We start from the raw sequence: 21871 nt of genomic DNA, 5'->3' as shown, positions 1-21871 counted from the left end.
GTCTCCTATTTCACTAAATTTAAACTTAAGGTCATTCAAAATCATTTTTATATGATTTTTTAAATGTTTTTATATGTAACAACCCGCTTTGGGCGTCCACTGCGTTCACCGTCTTCGGTGATCATTTCACCACGTCTAAGCTTAGCATTTTTTCTATTTTTTCACAATAACAAAATTTACTTCACACAAAATGATATAATTCACAAACTAATGATCCGGCAGCTGTCAAATTTATATACGCATCTTTTGAGAGTTAGGGCTAACTAAAAAGCATATGGATTTAATTTTAGTAGCGCCATCTATGTGCCAGGCCGGGGACTTTTCAATTGACCTATTATATGAAATTATACCACAACTATTATTGTTGTTTTTGGCTGAATGAAATAATTATGCTTAAAAAACTGACAAACGGCAAGGAATCCCATAGGCCAATCTCGCAGTTACAAAACCATATGTTGTCATTTGCTACCATATACACAATTTTAGAGTTTCACTGCCTCTTATCTTGATTCGCAATTATCCACTTTAACCACAGTCCCATTCATTATACATTCAAATCTAATTTTAATGCTTTTAAGGAATATTTAAACGTGTTGTTTATCCACTGGTTACGAATTTTTGCCTGCACTTTTCAATTTATGGAACACAACATTTATTTATCGAACGTATTTCGAATATATCCCTGTTTTTTTTTAATAAATATCAAATTCTTGTTCATATATTGCAATTGCCTTATGCGACGCATTTGATATCATGAATTTTATAAGCGTTCTATAAACTAAATTGAATGACGGAACAGAACGCAGCAAAATATGTTTTGTGTGGATTTTAAATTTTAATATAAGCGCTCAAAGAAAGGAGAACAATTCATTGCAGTAATAAAAAGTTATGTCGGAGTTTGACGACACAGAGATATATTTTTTAAGCAGATATATATAAAGAGATATAGATACGTTTATAATTTTTTGGTTTTTATATTAAAAGTGGTCGATCAATGGCTTAAATATTGTTATATTAGGCTTAGGAAAAAAATCAATTAAATTTTACTTTCGTAAATTCATTTTTTAACTAAGCCTACGTCTATTTCTTAAATTAATTCGTTGACCAATAGAACTTTTTGTCGTTAATCCAATTATATTTATTTTCGGAAACATGTATACGTTATTAACAAAAAATAATGAAATAATTATATTGAGTTGACATAATTTTTAACGGTATATAGAAAAAAATGACACACTATGCTTTTGCATATGGACGGGTATTTGTAAGTACTCTATAACCCTCAAGTCTATACTTTCAATGTGATATTTTTAGGTTATTAGGCATTTAGTATTGTAGCATTTGCTATTATCAGGGGTGATATATTTTCAATGTTTATTTCAATGTATTATTATAAACGTGAAAAGTTTTTAGTTATTTTTCATACATTTTGGTTTCGACGACAGCTAGTGAACGAACTTTACAATTTATTTAAATCATAATATACATATAAACAGCAATTTAAATCTATTTTTAATGCGTCGAAATTAATTTGTACAGACAGTTATATATATAGCAAATTCCCATAAGCTTTCTTACGAATACTATAAATTTATGTAGCAACTCTTTTCTCAAAATTATATCTCAGTAAAATGTGTACAAATACAGTTCTTCATAAAGATAATGTGACATTTCTATGATAACATAAAACTTTATTCTTATGAAAAAATTAACTAAACTTAGTAACAAATATTGTTATTAAAAACTCATTATTAAAATTACTTCAAATTTCCGCGAAAATACTATAAATATATATAAACGATGAAATTGTATCATAATTTCACCTATTAACTTTAGCTTAATTTATAGACATGACTGATGCTACAATGATTGATTTAAATGATAATTTATTACTTTTTGGTCCCTATATATATAGAATAACTCGAACTTCCAATACATTCAGAACTAATTATTCGAACCCTAATGACTTCAATTTAAACACATTTTGAATAATGATTGTTTGATAGAAAGGACGTCTCACAGTGAGTCTAATCGAGCTTTGCAGAATTGGGGTTATAAACGAAATACAACAGACATCTGAGCAAACCAAATTGATACAAGTTAAGTGTTATCTTAAGTTACTTTGTTTGTAAATCACACTCCATTCAGAAAAATTATTAAAATATGTGTCAATTTAATTATTAACTTCACGTTTAACTGCAGCCACCAAACCGAAATACAAAGTTTCCAAATTATGCGGAAGGTATTTTAGAGAAAGTTAATTAGAAATAAAAGTAGAATCTCCTTATTAACTTCTACCCGATATATTAGAAATAAGACGTGAAATTGTTCCAAATATTAACTCAGCTGTTGTTATTTTGCTGTCAAATGAGTACTGTTTGAATTATTTTGCAACACATTTTAACTTGATCACATTTTATTTTGATCAACATTCTAATATAAATGAAATAATGAAACCCATTTATTATAAATTATAATTTATTTCAACATTATAATGCATACAATTCATATATTAACCAAGGATTTAAACTACAACTAACTATACAACAACAATGGTGTATGAAAGGATGTCTCACACTCCTGAAAGTGTTGCATATCCCTAAATTTTTTATAAACATTTTCAAGACTAACAATTATCTTTGAAATAATTGTATATATTGAAAAAGGTACACACTATTTTTATACACTTCATAAGTTTAATCGCGAATGGAACTAACATTATTTTCGGTGAACCCCACATTACATTCTTTTCTTTTTTGGGATATCAGTACTATATTCTACTATATTCAGGGCAGCTGCAATAAAATAAAAATGTATTCCAATAAAACATTTATTAACTTAAAATATATTATTATCAATACTTAATTCTCTAAAGATTTTACTGGTAAGAAGGGACCTCCATTCCTGTTCGAAGTTATTGACTTAGATACGTGATTTGTTTCTGACTGACTATTTATTGCCATCGGCCAATCAGATTAAAAATAAGCAACGATTTGAAATTTATAATAAACACGTATATCACTAAAAAAACGTTCGCCGATTTATAAGCTGTAATTATTATCGGGAATATCTTGAAAATGTTTGCAGATATTTGACAACTGGGCAACTTTTGTATGCTGAATGGGTTTCATGTTAGGACACATCAGACAGCATTGTGTCTCTTTTTGACTAGAGTAAAATGACAAGGAACATATTGCCTGATATTAAGACGAATGTTACTAACTGCAATATGCAATACATTATACATCATTATGGATTCTCATGTTAGCAATGAAAGTAAATTTAGTAGACATAAGGGCAAAAGAAGTTTATCCCCTGTCGATAATACGTATAAACATTTTGAGGACCAATTACTAGTTAAATAATACAACTATCACAGACAAGCGAAATATTCTAAAAGAATAAATGTGTATCATAGACACTATAATTATGTAAAATAATATTTATTAAAAGTTGTTACCTATAAATACGAGTATCAATATTAATGATAAATATTAAGAATATAATACTTTAGCTAACCTGCCCTTCTCTATTGGTATACGGGTTTATCCCACAATTCTTAAAAATTTAATTAGATTTTACGTATCATTATTTTTAAATTAGAATCTATTATTCTTCATTAACTTTTGAATTTCGAGAAGTAATTAAGATAAATTAGTAAAGGGTGTTTTAATTTTTTATTAATTTAAAATTGACGGTGGTGAAAACTTCACGGAGAAAATAGAGATGCGATTAAACCTCTACATATTTTAATATTTTTCTTCAACCGCGCATAACTATTTACTATTTACATATGTTAGATATATTGAAAATAACTCTGCTTCAATAGTTCAGTGTTCTTCGTGAAAAATATACTACTCGTTACATTTATTTACAATTAAATAACGTATCTATACGAAATATATTGTGAATACACTTGGAAGTTATATAATATCGCTGACAAAACAGAGTGCAACTGACACTGCCTTCAGCAGCCCCGTACAAAGACGAATAATTGTTGCAGTTGTTATTATGGAGCGACTAAATACCTTTTCGGATTTCACGGCGAGACTCTTTATTATTAACGAGTTTATGAGCGTTAACGTACTACACTGACGGTATGCTTCCAACTTTCGCCACAGGATCTAGAGTGCTATTTGCCAATTTAAATTTCGTCATGCACTTCAAAGGGAGTGGCTGGAAAGTGGAATTCCCTCAGATATGTAATAACGTTGCGGTTAAGAGTTGAAAATTTAATATTATTAATTATTTCAGTTAGGCTTGAGCATATGTTTAACTTAGCTATTTTAAAGTAACGCTGTACAACATAGGTATGTCGTAATTTACGTGACATTTGATATTTGTCAAACTACTGCCATTGTCAAAAATAACGAACAACAATTATTATCACGGGTTGAAAGTAATGTTTAATAGAACAGGAGCTAGCGTAGCGAACGTACAAAAAACAAGAATGTCAGCTAAATGAAAGCTAATTTTGTGACAATTGATCTGTTTAACTCTCTCGGCCAGCAACCGGCCCATCTGGCTGGCGGCAGGCGTTGCGTTTATCAGTGCGCATCATACCTGTACAGATAAAATACTCGATTATTATTAATTAATTAATGTGTACAGGGTGCTGACCGAAACCCGAGACACTGAAAGAGATGATATGACAAAACATCAGCTAATCTGATATCCTCTCTAAAAAGCGTTGCTAGATCTTAGAGTAAATATTTTTTATCAATAAAAGAAACTTAATAACTATTTTTGAAAAAATACTTATTGTTAATTATATGTATCTGCACATCAAACAATTTTTAAAAAATATTGAAAAATTGTTTTTCTCTTTGTGATATTATGCTTTCGTACATAAAAACTCGAAGTCCCAAGTACATACATAAACACAATCAAAGCGCTAAGAGATTTTTAGTAACATATAAATGGACAATACACAATTTATTTCCTTTGAGAAAAAAATTAATCTTATAATTATATTCGAAAATTCATCTTATTGTTTTGTTTTTCGTTTGTTGATACAACAATAATCAGCTTATAACCATATTTTCCTTTTCGACTGCTTAAGATGAAAGATTTGTCATTATATAAATGTGATTTATTTAAATTCAATTATCAATCAAGCTTCTTTAAGTAATGATCTTCCCCATTTGAATCCGTGATAACCTAGCCTTAAATGCAGAGATCAAACCTTCCTGTTCGAAAGCTTAATTTAAGAGCTCATAAAACGTTCCTTTAAGTTCATCATAGGTAATATTCAAAAACCATTTTTGCAGTAGAGAATTATTCGGCCAATAAACAATCACATCCTAGAAGCAAACACATTTGTTCTCATTTTGCATTTAAACAAACCATTTTAACTTAGATACTATAAAAATGACGCCGTGATAAGAAATTTCCTTAAAATTATACACAAAAGCATAAAAAACTAACACGTATAAAACCTCAAATCAAAATCGACAGAAAAGAATTTTTTCAGTTGGTAAATATAACATCAAAATCACTATATCATATGGTTGATATATTATATATTTTTAATAACACTGTAGTTCAAATTTGGGGTTAGGTTTTCTACCTGTTTTTTGATACCACATCTACCGGTCTATGAACACCTAAAAAATCTACCGATTTTTGTTAACATGTCCAAAAACATATCAAGAACATTTGATGCAGATCTAGGTGCATCACTTGTATCAAGAAAACAATTTTTATTCTTCATCTGATAATCATAATATAATGGTCAAATAAATATGAGCTGAAAATATTAAACTGTATTAAATTATATATTAAGAAAGTACGTATAAAAAACATATACTTACATACGTACTAAAATTCAAAATTTTCATATCTAACCTAATCCGTATATATAAATAAATTACCAATAAAAACAATTTAAAATTCTTAATTCACTACTAACAAAATAATATCTGTTACTATAATACAATATAAACTATATATTCCACAATCTAAGAACGAGCACAAATATTACAAACACGTAGATACACAAAGTTAATTTGCATCTAGTTCTAAACTCGGAAAATAAGATTTTCCGATTATTCCGATTTAAGATTTTTTTTAACTTTATGCAGTTTCGAGTTTGAATTAAATCAAAGTTAACTGGCATGTGCAAAACATTTTCGTATTAACTTTTGCCCGATATTTAGTAAATATGGCGTGAAATCTAATTCAGTTTTTGTAAATTGTGTTTTCTTAAAACTATTTTTTTAATTAATTTTACGTTTTACACATCGTCCAGCTCATACTGTTCAATAAAATCCACTATAATGTAAAATTTCAACAATATACATACAACGTTATATATTATGGATACTTATGTTGGCTATGAAAGTAAATTGAGCGGACGTGAGGAAAATATCAGTTTATCTCGTGTCGATGAAACGTGTACACGTGCTGAAGAACATGCATTAGTTAGAGAATACAAGTGTCACAGACATATGAGAAAATTCCCCAAAGAAGAAACGTGTTTCATAGACATGATAATTATGTCAAGTAATATGTACTGAAAATAAAATAATATAAAAAGGTATTATATCGAAACACAAGGGCGTGGTGATAGATATTAAGAATAAAAAAATGTTTGGAATACAGTAGTAGTCGACATGTGTAAGAAGCTCGCATTTAGGAATCCTCATAGAACTGTATCTTGTGCTTATGACATAATATGATGCGCTGTTTTGCCTTTAATATATACACCTAAATATTATTTATTAAGGGCCACAAGCGTCTATAACTCACAAATAAGCTATGATAATGGTAATCGAATGAAGTATCTGGTTGATGTCCTAGATAATATGGTTTAAGACAGAAGAAAATGGTATTTTTTGGTACAATGAATTGTCTATTAGTGAAATAATAAAGATTAAATAATAAATACTTTAGCTTAGAAACTATTTCAGTTACAAATTTTCAACAGAATTATGCTACAAGATAAGACTACATGTAATAGATGCAATAGAATATAAATATCTTTCTCAGCATAAATAAGTCTGTTTTTCTCTATATATAATAAGTCTATCTTTAAGGCAGCATAAATAAGTCTGAACATAGCCCTCTGGATTTGATAGGAAAATCTTATCACACCTGATATTCACCTGATAAAAATATTATTAGGTTAAAATAATTATATATATATATATATATATATATATATATATATATATATATATATATATATATATATATATATATATATATACGTATACATTTAACCAAATTGAATTATAAGATATCTCAAGATATCTCGACGGACTGCAAAACTAAGTTGGTTTGTTTCCTTATTTTTGTTTATTTTGTATTTGTTTATATTTGATGTTTATGTCAATTATATTGTTAATCTTCTTTACAAATGGAATCGTTGAAAATATTGAAAAAATGGACTCTGCGATAAAGCTGAGAAGTGGTGGTTTGCAGTATTAGTTGATATTTATCTCTCTGTTGATATTTATCAGATAAACATTATCAAAACATTCTCAAAAAGCATTATATTTGTTTAATTTCATGATGTTTATTTACCTTCTTTAGTAGTTCAATCAGTTGTTACAGCTGTTGTTTCAGTTATTTAATAGTTCTCTTTTATTGTTAAGATCTCTTGGAAGATTTCAAAAGATGTTTAGTATTTTGTAAACTTTTACTTCAGAAGGACGAACTAAACCTAGTTTACATAGTATTACGCATTGGAAAATAAGTATAATTACAGGTAAGGTTACTTAAGGGTAAACATGTATGTTGAAAAACAAATTAATAACACAAAATCTAAGGTTTTGAAAATATGTATGATGATTTTCAGAATAAGTTTACCGAAGTATTAAATAAATTAATGATAGTAAATTACACTATTTGTTTATTATAACTATTGCTTCCACAGTAAGGTTTTTATTATATTACTTACATGTGATAAATCACCCCAAATATATGCGATATAATATATAAATTTGCTTCTAAAGCTTGTATGAGCAATAGGATAATATGATAATAATAGGTGCAATAGAACAAAACAACTATATCACGAGTGTGTATAATAAAAATTCATAGCTAAAAAGTTATTCATTTTGATAGTTTCAGAATCACGCATAAACGCCCTTAAACCAGCGGGTAGTCATGCGGACCAAGAGTTGATCTCGTCGATAATAACGGGCTAGAATGAATCTCGCTGAAGACGATGAAGACGATTCTTAAAAATCATAATTTTGGATACAGCTTCACAGGGTAGTCTCTTGGGACAATAATAAAAATAGCAGACAAACACAGTCTACAAATAGACCAGAGATTGAAATATACCGGTTAATAGATCGAAATAGATCGTGAATCTGTCGATTTTGCGTTGCGGCAAAACAGATACCTAACGATATCACTTGAATCATATCCAATTCCTCAAGCAGAATCAAAGAAATACCTCGGCATTCACTTCGATGGCAGACTGGCATCAAATTGGACAAAAAAAGAGTGTTTTCTTTACCTTATATCAAAGATAATTCATAAATTAGTGATAAAGCTTATTTGGACTTAGAGTGTGCAAATATGGAGATAGGTCATCAACACCAACTAATACTGCAATGCTGCCAAAATAAGGTTTTTCAATTAAAAACCAAGGTTTGTCGCTAGGATAACGTTTGGATAAAGTGTTAAATTTGGAAATACATACTGACATAAATATTTCCAGTAATTTTAATATAAAATTCGTTATACAAATCTATCTGCTGTAACTTCCTGTACTTACTTCAAACAGGTGAGCTCTTGCTTGGACGATCGTTTCTATAAAATATACTAGTTGTTGCTATTTTTATGAATGTATTTTACCAAAGCATTAAAATACCGTCAACATTTATTTATACACCCTATAGATGAACTAAAAAATCAATACATCCTGATAATATTTCGTTTCAAGGAAAATATCAATGAAATAATATGATACCATTGAAAATCCCCGTAACTCCCGCCAGCTGTAAATGGCAATTGATTTTTTTCTACATATATACCGAGCTTTTATTCGCCTCGTTTGTTGCGATATTTTTCTGTTATACTAAATTTGGCTGCAAAAACAGTGACGTTCAATAAAACACGCCCCATTCATTTTTTTCCTTCTCTGTTTCAGGTTGCTAGCCGGAAAAGTAAAGAGAAAAACGTTTGCCTCGAATTCCGTGGCGACGGAACAGAAGGCGTCAAAAGTGCTGGGATTAGTATTTTTCACTTTCGTGCTGTGCTGGTCGCCGTTCTTCGTTTTAAACATCATCTTCGCCGCCTGCCCGGACTGCGACGTCCCCCAGCATGTCGTGGTGACGTGTCTGTGGCTGGGCTACGTTAGTTCCACCATAAATCCGATCATTTACACGATATTCAACAAGACCTTCCGGACGGCTTTCATTCGATTACTGCTTTGTCGGTGTCAAAGGTACGTAACTAAGTTTAAGCTACTTACACGTTAATTATTACGGTATATTAATTCGTATTACACCTGGCCCGTATTTCGTACAATGTTGTATCGAAAATAAATATACGTTTTTAACATATTATACATCATTGAGTAGTATATAGAGTATTAACTTAACGAGTAAGTAATAACAGGCTAATTAAAAAGTCCCCGGCCTACTATAGTAAAACACATTTTCTTGGCAAAATTAGTATTTTTATTCAACATAACTAAAAAAATCATGGATGGAGGCAATGCATTTATTTTTGCCATCGTTTTCACTGACTTGTGACACGGTGCATTGCCTTGGTGAAACAGCAGTTTTTTATATTGAAATGCGACCGTTTTCAAGGTAGTCAATGAAAATTATTCCATATGCATCCCAAAATATAAAACCGCTATAACTTTACCAGTCGACTATTGCGTTTTCTCGCGCTTTGGAGCGGATTCATCGTGTGTAGTCCACGCGGTTGACCGTCGATTGGACTTCAGAATGAAATAATGGAGCCAGGTTTGATCCATTGTCAGTTACACTTTATGATCTTCAAACACTGCGCCAAATCATCAACTCGTCGTTGTTTTTGGTCAAAAGTGAGCTCGCACGGCACCCACTTTGCAGACAGCTTTCTGATACCCAAATATTCGTTAATAATATGATGTACACGTTCAGTTAATATCTTTAGAGTATCTGATATTTCATTCAATTTCAATTTATGGTAAGTCAAAATCATTTTGTGTATTTTTCAAAAGTTTTCGTCGGTAACAACCTTTTTTGGGTGTCCACTGCATTCACCGCCTTCGGTGCTCATTTCAGCACGTCTAAACTTAGCATACCAATCCTTGATAGTTGATTTTCCTGTGGCAGTATCGAGAAACTCCATTACTGACCATTTTTTCATTTTATTTCATTTTAGACATAACACTTTTGAGACTGAATGTGCAAACACAAAAAATATTGATTATAACTAAGTCATTTAATGCTGAAGGCACTCTATATCAGTCACACAAAAATGGTCTCATAAACAGACTAAAGCAAGTCATAGATACAAACAATCGCATTATAGAAATGACCCAATCAAATGCTTTTATAGGGCAATTTTAACGAACTGTTAAAAAAGTGGTCTGGGTGTTTCTCGGCTCGAATTATATATATTATATAAATTATTAACTCTATATGCAAAGTTACCAATGCCAATTTATCAAATTCCCCAAATTGTGGTAATACGAAGTTGGTAATATTTTTCTTAGCACATATTGTTTCTGCTAATTATATCTTATGGTTTTTATAACGTAAAAGTAACTTTACTGATCGGACAAGAAACTTTTAGATTCGAATTGTTAACATTCGACAGATAAAAAGTATAAAAACTTTCGAAAATCAATAAATTATGCTACAATGTATTTGGCATAATGTTGCATCGGAAACAAATAAACTTCAAGTTAATCCATTCATAGTTTGATGACTTTCCAGCAATCTGAAGCAAATTTCCATTAATTCAGCATAATGGCTAATATTATTTGATGTAGATGTAAACATTTAAAATACATTGAAGATAATCAAGCAATATATTGATTTTTAGAAAACAATATAACGGCAGAAACCCTTCAGTTGTTTTGGTCCCTTTTGTTCAATATATACGATTCATAATCCCTTTTGGTATTATTGTCAACATTATTAAAAGACATACCATTTGCTTCTAATTAATTATATTCAGGAAATGCAGAAAATAATGTTTTAATTAAATATGCGTTGTAGGTGGTTATATATAGACACAGAACTTTTCAATAAAAGTAGGTTGGTGTTGAAATGAAATGAGGCTGCTTGCATTAGCTGCTCCTTGATTAACGAATTTTTTTTCCTTTGAAAAGTCCATATAATATCGCTTCACGTCATAGCACAAATAGTAATATTTTATAGTTGTGTTGCCAGCTGATAATATGCTTGTTGACATTGGCTGTTGATCCTTCATGCTTGCATGATCCATTGTAAGTAATATTTCAAATAACACCCTTTATAAGTGACCAAAAGAATATGATATATATTAGAAAGAAAATGTTCAATCATGGAGAAGCATTAGTTTACAATATAAATGTTAGAAAAACAGTTTTGAAACAGTGATAATGCTTTACAAAACAACATAAATCACTAAACGAAAGTGCCTTCAGTATTTCTCTTTCATATGAAAATAGTGAATCTGCCAGGCCCTATCGAAACATTGACTTTTGAATAAAACTATTCTAAAGTATTCTAAGATCATCATAATTATAGATTAACAATGATATGCAGTTAAGGAACTACACAAAAATAACCAAAAAACACCAAATTTGGAACAGAGTTCCTATGAATCATGTGGCTTCACCACTTACTAATATATAATTGTATATATATATAAACCATTTCGGTGCCCACCCATGCATACACAATTTTTTTTATAAAAATCGATGCAGCAGTTTATGAAGAATTCATTCACATACATACGTGTAAAAATTACACTGTTGACTTTATTATATAACCATAAATAATATGACTTGAATTTTCAAAAAGAATCAATGCAGACAAAGATTATGTGCAACTGAATCTTTTGTTCCATTACCCTTCATAATTTATTTGCTTAATCATTTAATTGTTATTGATTAGCAATCCTAAAAAGCATGCAAAAGCATAAATGGCATCAGATTCTAGAGAAACATGACATCGTATGCTTTTATATTATCTTACGATATATGATATATTGAGAAAAATCTATTCGTTTTTATATTAAATTATGTTCTTATAAAATATTTCAGCATGGGAACTCACACGACTTTTTAATAAATTACAATCCAAATTAATCCTGAGTAGGAAACGCTATAAATCTTCTATAAAACATTTCCATGATAAACTGCATTCATTTTAATAATAATGTGTGCTTTAAAATGTTAATTTTAAATCTTATGTTTATTACAGTACCAATAAGTATATTAGTTAATATTGAAAAATATTGATTGAATAAGAATACTTATGTGTATTTGTTTTATAGATTACTAGGGCTTTCAAAATTGCAAAAAAAAAGAAACCATTGTTGCCGAAACTGAATTATGTAATTAGGAAAGTTTGTGGGGGCCTAACATAATTGCTTATTTAAAATATTTAAATTTCAACCAAAAACTTCGCTAATCTCGTTGAACTTTAATTACAAATCTGCTTAAAAGCCGTTATGATTTTGTAATTTTCCTCATTTACATGAAATGATAACAAAATTTGAACCGTTTTATCTGCTCACTAGGTCAGTAATGATGTTTAGATGGAGAAAGTTGTTCCGAGTAATTTAATTAATCAAATTGATCATGAAAACGTTCGTTCATTATTTATCTGATAAAAAAAACTGGAACTAAAAACAGAACGATAATGTCAGGGCATCACTCTCATCTTCGTAAAATATTCGTATACTAGAATCAGTACCTAAACTTCTAAATCAAATATATAAAAAGTATGATCAATACGATTCTAACCGAATAAATGTTAAACGTTCAAGTCAATTGACCAGAGTAAATGAAAATCAGACGGGGCAAGGTCGGGGATATAAATTATAGATGTGTCAGAATACCCGTCATGCTCTCTAAATATTTGACGAGTCAATATAGATTTATGTGTTCTAGTTTTTCCGTTTTGGAAGACTATACCTTTCCATTTTGGTCAATGCCGGTCATGTTTCAGTAACCTACTCCAATAGCGTTAGTTGTTGATAGTAGAAAGTTAATCAATATTTTAGTAAGTTTCTAAAAACTCCTGATGAACGATTCCGTTTCAACTCCCATAGAGAATATTTAGCATCAACGTGAACTTTGCAACTGTTTGTGGAGCTTCTCCAGATCTCTATAATAGTCTTATTAACAGCATTATTATCGTACGTGATCAACTTTTCCCAGGAAATGAATAAATCAATTATAACATTGATGTTTACTTATACACTCATAACCAGAAATGTTGTACAATGTTCAATGAGTAATTTTCATTTCTTTTTCGAAAGTAAAGTAGGAAAAGGTGAATGAATTTGCCTTCATAAAGCTCCTGCTTCAAAGAACCATTAATTCTGAATGAATGGATGGCATTATATACTTAAAAAATTCCTTACATTGTTATTATCAATATTATCTCAGTCTCTGGTGAAATAATATTTAAACATGTTATTCCTGTACTTTTTATTATACGCACCTCACTACACAACACTACACAAGACCAGATGATTTGATAATTTTGAGCCTGTATCATGTTCTGGTGGTATCCAGTACCTGCAATACATCAATATTCTCATGAGAATGGAGTCTTTCCTCATACCCCCTTGCAATATTATCACTTGCCTGTTGCAATTTTCGTGGGGCTTCTTTTCTATTATCTCCTACAGCTATAATCGCAGTAACATTAGCAAACTTAGCCATCGTAATATTCTCCGTAATATTTCCTTGTAGTACACCTGCTTTAGCTTCTTTTATTGCAGAGTAAGCTTCTTCTTATTTGACTCTAAATATTTTGGTTGTAATGTACGATTTTAATAGTTCGGTGTGTAGTTTTGGTATCATTATCTGTATTTTATGAACAAGGCCTTCATACCAAACCTTATCGAGGGTTTGTGCTACATCTAAGGATATAGCTGGGCATATATTCTAAGTCCTATTAAATGCGCTTACCTTTATTCCGTTCTATAATTCATGGCCTGACCTACTACTACTCATCCATTAACAATAAAAATTACACACTTACTTAAAAATTATCCAAAATCTCAAAATATAAAAGACAACTCTCGTATGAAAAGTAGGTTTTACGTTCTGTATTAACGAAAACAGCGAGGCCCTCACTCCACCCACTCACTCACACCGCCAATACTACCAGCTTTTTTTTATAATCGCAGCTAAACTGATTGCGAGAAAATTGAGTTATTGAGAAATCTATTTAGCCAAAACATGAAAAATGTTTCGACTTTGTCGCGATGGGATCGATACGGCTCGCTATTAAAAAATAATGTTGAAAGGAAATGGTAAATCTGATTATTACCATTATGGTTCTACCCCTGGGGCCTTAATTAAGCTTTATCTTTAATTTACCATCAATTTCGTTGATGATATTTGAGATTATCAAATGTAATTTCGTTTAGTAATATCCGAAATATATTTGTGTCGTTATTTATTACAGTTTATATAAGTTTCTGTTGTGATAAAAATCTTATGAAATACTGTTTTATTTTATATTTGATGCAATATAATGGAGCTGTTTTAAATTTATTTTGGCACATTTAAAGTAATCCCTCTTGGATTCAGAGTAGAGAATAAACATAAAATTAACATGAAAATATTACATGATGATCAAGCTGAAATTATCAAAAAAAGATTATTCTAAAAAAAATTCCAGGGTGATCATAAATTCTCTTTTCAATTGATCCACCATTTAATCATTCATTCATTCACCGCAATCAATTTAATTATCAAAGCATTCCGGGTAAAACTGTCGCAACTGAAGCTGTAAGGCCACAATAAGGATAGAAGGTGCTGAGAAGCTTCTAGTCGTAAACAATTCCATAGAGAGCCCCTTTAGTTCGTTGATTCACGGCACAAGTATCACAGTTCAGAGTGTAAGACCACCAAAGTATTAAATACTTATAATAAATTCAAAACAGCAGTGTACCCACGTGACCTGTCAAAATGTCGCAATGTTGCCGCACCAAATCAAACAAAACGTTCAGGTATATTCTGACAAAATCACACATACTCATAAAGATGTCACACTCTCTAACACAATTTCCTACAGTTAAAGTATATTAATTATAAACTGATCTTTAGTTGTTTCCTTTTTCATCAACCATTCCTTAATTGCACCATTTTTTGGTGCACTTATTGGTATCTTCTCCACCAGTGTACTATGATATGGTGCATTGTACATAACGATAACTGATGGTTCTTCCAAGATTTTATGCTGATTTCAAACTACTACAAGAACAAGTTATGGTTCATTTCCCCATGGTAGTCACCCTTGGACTTGGAGGAAAACATTAATTCTACACCAGGGATAAAACCACTCCATCACGAAGAACTATATGTATGCAATGAATTATTAATAGTTATTATGACTAACAAAACCTAATCGATAGTTTTTCCAACGGTTACCTTTTTCCATCAACTTTTGTTGCCTTTACACTATTTTTATTATAATTTCGCCATGAGCGGCCCAATGTACCATTCTGAAATATTCATGTCTAATCTAAATATAAATATTGGTTTAATAATTATCCCTCTCTTTTGCTATATGTTTTTAAAAATATTATTCTTTTAAAAGCAATGTCTGGAAGTTCACTAATATTAAGTGCAGCTGCAACGTGCAAAAAAATACTTTCAACCAAAAAAAATTTACCGGTTTATAAACCGTAATTCTAATATTTTGAAGAATTTTGCAGACATTTGTCAAACGGACATCTTTTGCAGGCTCTTTCGGTTACCTGTTCTAACTTCTCTAACCGCATTCTATCTTTTCTTAAATAGAATAAAACGAGAAGGAAAATTGTCGGACTGTAAAACGAATTTACAACTTTCGATACACGCATATTGAGGACGTGCGTCACTAATGTTTTGAATAGACTATAATTCCTCAGCCGTGGATTATTGGAATTTGGAACCATCAATTGTTTTAAAAACAGTGCTATTCACAAAGATGATCAAAGCCAAACTGGTGGACGAAAATACAAGAGATAGTCACAAATAATTTAATTTTTGTACTCGCCATTTAATAGTCGCTGCTTCTTTCCATAAAATATAATATTTTCTAGAATAAAATAAAAGCTTTTATTGTACTAAACGGTTCGTATTTCAGAAATTATACAGGTGAACAACAGAAAATCTACTAATCCTTCTTTAGAATCGAAATTGACTTCTGTAAAATTTAACAATATCTCTCGGTTAAAAGTCCATATCTCAAATCGAAACTCGCTTATTAAAATAGACACGTATTTGCTTTTGACTTATGATAGAGTGCTATGCGTAAAATTATGCTAATCCGGTGGGAATTATAGGGTCCTTTCGAGCAAATGGGAATATTAGGGATTTCCTCATTTAACATTATGAGTGTGCTTGGGTCGTCAATTTTTCAACTTTTTTCTCTGTATAATATTTTTATATGAAGACCCGAGCTTAGTTAAGGTATTATAGCTAAATTATAACGAAGGAGAACCACCTCCTCTATAATATAGGCGTTTGAAAAAAAAAACATTGTCCCATTTTTATTTATGGCATATTTTTTAAATAAACTGCGAATAATTTATATAGTAACTAAGTTGTAAAACCGAAGACGAAAAAGAAATTGCTTTTTTCGCATGAATCAACATAGGAAAAAATATACTGAACAACAAATTAGGTAAGAGCGCAGAAGAATTTAAAATTGAAGATATATATTGAAAATATAATATAAAAATTAGAGGAATTAGTGCATTGTGCATAGCGATGAAGAATGATACGAATGAATAGAAAATCGTCTATAAACATTAGTAAATAAGACGCTACTTAACATATAGAAATAATGGAAAAAGTACAACTACACCAAAAAATACATATACCTAGCATTTATTGGTTTGCAACAGGCATTTGACAAAGTAAGGAAAAAATAGTTATATTAGAACAAAGAGAAGTAGGAATAGTTTATGAAACATAGGGGATAAATACATATGCTCGCGTTGCAAATAAATATTGACCATACAGATTCGAAACCCAAGCAGAAACTAAGAGTCAATAATTTAAATGGATAAAATAATTTAAAAAATAATAAACAGAACAAACAGGGCTAATACAGAATGTAAAATTATGCAAAAAATAGAAATGTCTTTAAAATTGTTTGCGGATAATATAGTAATATCAGTTCATAGAAGATGTGAACATATGTGATCATACAGAAAATCTTAAACTCAGAATAAAGAAATACCCCGGTTTGGTGGCGCAGTGGTTAAGGCGCCAGGACGGACCTACTGTCGCGATAGCCGCGGGTTTAAGTCTTGCGGGGGCATGGCTGTACTGTATGTTTGTGATTGTAATTGTAAATGTCTTCATAGGCAACAGTAAAAATCCGACAAGGAATAACCATCAGAGTCACGCCAGTAACCAAGCTGGGTAAGACCGGATGACTTCTGGCATGGTCTTTAAGTTGCTTACTGGACAATCGGTAGGCCAGCCGAAGACCCTACTACGGGGCCCACGTTAAAGAGTAAGTCCAGACCACATAAAACGTCGTTGGTAAAAAGGAGATTTTAAAATATATTTAAAAAAAGTAAGTAAATAAATACCCAAGTTGAATATATAATAACATAACTAAAGGCATTTTAATATTGTGGGACAGTATAGTACTGGGATTAAAGGTTATAGAAACCACTATAAAGCAATATATGGAAAACTATAGGTAATACAACCTGAAGTTAATATATTAAGTACCGAAGTAAAGAAGTAAATCTCATGCTGAAGCAAGAAAACTGAACAGAGACAGAAAAAATGGACGAAATTTATATATGAAGGAAAAAACAAAAAACAGAAACTATAAACTGTAAATTTTTTCATCAAATGTCTTGTAGAGAAAATCGAAAGCGAACTACTGCTGGAAATATCTGACGTTATTTTTAGGATTTTCCATCATCTATTAAGATATTAATTATCGTTATTTTTAGTACATCGAAAGAAATTCCAATCCCAATGGTAATATTTGGATCACTCAAAGTCATGTCAGGAAACTTATAAAAGTTTGTAGCTAAACATTAAAAACGTGAATTAATTTTCTTTAATAGCTCTTCGGCTGTAGAAAACAGGATGAATTGAAAAACTTTTCATTTACTTGTGTGTTAGACAAAATAATCCCGATTAACGCAAAATAATATTTGATCTTAAAGTTGACCAACCAATAAAATTAGGAAGAACCAAAATTACGATTGGCCATTGCAGCTAACAAAAAACAAATTAAGATTCTAAAAGAAATAGTCCTTTTGTCACTTTGTTGTACTTCTCTTGGTATAGTAGCAAGCCAATGCGGAGTCATGATAAAATGGCATGGAATATACTAGTTGTCAATTAATAAAGATAACAAGATCTCAAGTTGTGTAGTATATTTTAGCCAATCCAACAATATCTTGTTCTTTTCAGTAACATTTGCTAATTAATTGTAATTCATTCACTAACCAATGAGTGGTCAAACCTGTGGAATATTGAGAATGTAAGTTTGAAATACATTGGCTGTACCTTTTAGAAATTATTGAAGAACATCAGATATTTTTATACTATTTTTGCAACTAAGATCTGAGTCATCATAAAGCATTACCGCATCTTCAAACTTTCGAAACAGTTAGAGAGGTTACCAGCTCAGAAATGTTTGTATCATCAATTACACTTCCCACAAGGCAGAATCAAGACAAATTACGCTACAAATTGATTCTCGTATTTAAGAAGCATTTTAAAAAAATTTATGTCTATAAGGACACAGTTATGCTTATTATCGTTAATTTAAATATTTTACGGATGGTACTTGTAGAATTAAAGGTTATGTTGAAGATACTTTTATAATTACAATATTATAGTTACAATTTTTATATTGGTATTATAATTTTTATGACATTTTATACTTAAACATTAAAAACGTAAATTACTTTTTCAACGCCTAATACAAACTGTAATAAAAAACTTTAAATCCACGTTCGAAAATCGATATTTCATTATTACCAAATCATTAGCCTACGAAACAAGAAATAATAAAACAACGGCATAGTCATAAAACTGCATACTAATCACTTGTTCTGAATTTTATAGGTTATCTCGTCCAGTTCGTTATCGATCCGTAACGGAAACCAGAGGGGCAACCAGCCTGTGTACGCCATCTGCTCTACCATTGGCAATAAGCCTAACAGGAACGCCACTAATAACACCCGCTACAGATTCTTCATTTGTTATTAGAACGTCATCGTTGAATTTCATGAGCGAGAGAAAGGACTCCTACGATGACCACGACTTTTAAGCTACTTCTATCGAAATTTTTGTGTGAAATTTTGAAACATGAAATGTATACAAGTTAAATAATATATTTTAGTAAATTAATAAAAGAATTCAATATTAATAGACAATATATGTCTTTCTGTAACTGCAAAGTATTTGTAGAGCTATTATTTAAATTTTATTGCGAAAATGTTCATGTAATATAATATATTTCTCCATTACATAATGTCAAAAGTTACTAAAAAGCTACTATGGTCTGGTTTGGTGTTTATATTTAGAAATTCACACTAAACTAATACCCAGTTGCCAGTTTTATTCAAACATTTTTTTCACACTTTACATTACCAGGTTCTTGTCAGTCGGTAATTCATTCCCTTTTCTTTCGCTAAAGTAAAGATGTTAATGGATAGTAAATGTGTATTTATTCAAAGTATTGATCATTTTATTCTATATATGTTGTCCATCTTTAGATAAAAGATGATTAAAGTTAGATGTTGGCGTACATTCAATTCATTCAATAACTCTTGCACTGCTGCATCCTCAAACTTATTCAGCTTAAGAGGGCGTTATTTGTCTTGAACATTTAAACCACCAGATTTAAATTGACGAAAGAACGTTTAAAATATTGTTATGGTTAGAGCATGCTTGCCGTAAGTCTCTAGAGCAGTAACGATGACTTTCAACGCCTTTTTAATGGAACGAGAATAGTAATTGCCTGCCGAAAATGCACATTTTCAGGCACAAAACTTCAGGAAAAAATATATCGCTGTTATTTTGAGTAAACGTAAGTTGTGTAGTTTTGAGGTTAATGTCAGTAGAGTAAAACTACATATGTATCAAAAACGTGAAAGAAATTACCGACACACCTGGTAGAATAGCCCTTTAACTATGTTAACTTACTGAAATGATATTTCTAAAATTCGTATGGTTCAACATACATATAAAATTAATTTATAATGAAGTATTTGTTATGTTTTAATAATAAATACGTCGTTTTGGTAAGACCAAAGTTTCTACCAGAAGAATAAGGTAGCTTTTTAGATTATTAAAACTAGACAAATAAGTAACGTTAAATATTTATTATAAACTATGTATGTAGTACTTAAATAATGTTTTAAGATATAGATTTTAAGAGTTTTGGGACAATCTATGTACATATATTTCAAATTGTAGCTACATAGCAATATAATCATGTGCTATACTGTCTCTATGCTCAGACATATTTTTTCTCATTTTTCCAAGCTCTAAAAATGGGAATTTTAAAGAGCATTGAGAAACTTATTCCCGAATTATATTTTTAATCGATTATATTTCATTATATTTTGTCATTTGTTACTTGTTGCAGTGTTATATTCATAATATAGCCAAAATATTTTTTATGATATTTACTATGTTATCTATATATTAATCTTTAAAAAATTTGCTTATTTTTTATAATTCATTTATATTTTCAATTATTACACTTACAAATATCATATAATTATTTACTTCGTCATTCTATTAATTTTATAAACCTTCTCCATTTTTTATTTTTAATAATCTGATTTGAATTACTTTAATTTAGAGTGGAATCTTAGCAACATTTTCTTTTATTCAAGAAAATTGCTCAGATATTGGCACATATTTTACATTTTCTTCAGTATTATCTAAAATATTGATTACTTTACCAACTTCACATCCACCAATAAACCATCCATCTAATACGATTAAAGCTTGGATTACCAAAACCAGCCTGTAAGATACAGAAGATCGCTAATCAAGTTGTATTTTCTTCACTATGCATATTAGATGATCATATTAATAATATAAAACTAGTCAGTATATAATTTAAAAATAAAATATAATTATGTCCATAGACGTTGAACATATCTTTACCATTAGTACCTGTAATTCCAATTAGATATATTTTATTTTACGTTTAAATGTCATTCTAGATATAAACTTAAGACGTATTTATCCGATATATTTTGTAACAAATTAATTAATGTCTAAAATGTAATAAATGTCTAATAGACTTGTTTAGTAAACAAATACATGTGACAAAGCAGATTTCTAAATTGTATTATAATATCGAGGTAAGGCTATTTCTAATTATCGCTGTATTTTCTGATATTAATTGAACTTAAGATATTTAATGATATTTTTGTATATTTGATAATTTAATTATGATAACAAACACTGGTTAAGCAATATATTTAGTGTCCATTTTAAGATGTATGTTATAGTTTTGTGATATATGTATATAATAAATTGTATTAATATAGTCCATACGAGTTTCATTGATATTCTTCTTAAAATTATTAGGTACTTGCACGCATTTTGATTGATCCAAATTGTCGGATTTGATTTCAAGAATTCGAAAATGGTGATTTTGATGTAGATGATAAAAAATTACCTAAATGATGCGCAATATTCATGACGAGATACTGCTGTGCATATAACGGGGACGGGTGTAGTGCATTATGA

General features: G+C 30.0%; 1 protein-coding gene across 1 annotated transcript in view; it reads left to right on the top strand.

Annotated features, from left to right (window-relative positions):
* 5-HT2A (5-hydroxytryptamine receptor 2A) overlaps positions 1–21671 on the top strand; it is a 211175-nt gene extending 189504 nt beyond the window's left edge. Inside the window, exons 6-7 of the mRNA XM_076413281.1 lie at positions 9107–9403; positions 19223–21671. Of these exons, the coding sequence (XP_076269396.1) occupies positions 9107–9403; positions 19223–19427 (502 nt within the window). The 3' untranslated portion in view covers positions 19428–21671. The remainder of the gene's footprint in view (positions 1–9106; positions 9404–19222) is intronic.
* Positions 21672–21871: the final 200 nt, after the last annotated feature.

Source organism: Rhynchophorus ferrugineus, unplaced genomic scaffold (assembly GCF_030347505.1).
Source record: "Rhynchophorus ferrugineus isolate W39M unplaced genomic scaffold, kcgeb_rfMv2 rfM9, whole genome shotgun sequence".
NCBI lineage: Eukaryota > Metazoa > Arthropoda > Insecta > Coleoptera > Curculionidae > Rhynchophorus > Rhynchophorus ferrugineus.
This window is presented reverse-complemented; position numbering and strand designations above follow the sequence as displayed.